This window comes from Hipposideros armiger, unplaced genomic scaffold, assembly GCF_001890085.2.
Source record: "Hipposideros armiger isolate ML-2016 unplaced genomic scaffold, ASM189008v1 scaffold_94, whole genome shotgun sequence".
In the NCBI taxonomy this organism is placed as follows: Eukaryota; Metazoa; Chordata; class Mammalia; order Chiroptera; family Hipposideridae; genus Hipposideros; species Hipposideros armiger.
In genome coordinates this window covers 4,591,785-4,592,591 of record NW_017731444.1, presented here as the reverse complement: position 1 = coordinate 4,592,591, position 807 = coordinate 4,591,785, and the positions used below count along the sequence as shown (strand labels likewise).

At 45.8% G+C, this 807-nt stretch overlaps 1 protein-coding gene across 1 annotated transcript in view; it reads right to left on the bottom strand.

The window, feature by feature from the left end:
- Positions 1–321, bottom strand: part of LOC109384389 (BPI fold-containing family A member 2) — a 9,002-nt gene extending 8,681 nt beyond the window's left edge. Inside the window, exon 1 of the mRNA XM_019645697.1 lies at positions 165–321. Within this exon, the coding sequence (XP_019501242.1) occupies positions 165–321 (157 nt within the window). The remainder of the gene's footprint in view (positions 1–164) is intronic.
- Positions 322–807: the final 486 nt, after the last annotated feature.

Genomic DNA, 807 nt, shown 5'->3' with positions numbered 1-807 from the left:
TTATAGAAAAATAATAAGTGAACGAGCCAGGAACTGAACAACCATCTTTCCCAGTAAACCACCCATAAAGGGCAGCCCCTGGTGGCAGCCCCTGGAAATGCAGGCATAGTATTTAGGAGGCCGGCTCTGGGTGCCACCTATCATCATCACCCTCGTTGACTCACCGTCGAGTGTGTTATCAATGGTCTCAAGCCCTTTATCAAGAACAGGTTTCAGGTTGCTCACAACATTATTCAGGTCGTTGCCAAGATTCCCAAGAAGAGACCCAGAGGTCCCAGTGAGCAGGCCACACAAAAGAACAAGTTTCCAAAGCTGAAACATCTTGTCCTGACGTCTGGACATTCATGGAAGGAACAAGATTGAAAATTACCCAGAGGTAAAAGGAATCGTCAATGAGCACCTACCACTCTTACACTTAACATTCCTTTAAGATAGATGTGGTTATCTCCTATTTTACAGATGGGCAGTCCAAGTAAGAAAGCGAGACCAGTTTGCCCAGAGACACACAGCCAGTGAGTGGAGGAGCTGCGATTTGAAAAGTCACATTTGACTACAAGCCCATGCCCTTTACACAAAGGTCCTTTCCACATGCTGGCTTCTTTGCCTGGAACATCTGTCTTCTTCTTTGCCTTTTTTACCTAAGATACTTCTTATTGACTCTCCAACTTTAGTAAGACATCACATCCTCTATGGAGCCCATTCTAGGCCCCTCCTCAAAGTCAAGGGTAGGGGGGCTCCATCCCACCACTTTTCTGCTTTTGTTCTCTGATCAGAGTCCTGGGTACCAATTATCTGATAACCTGTCTA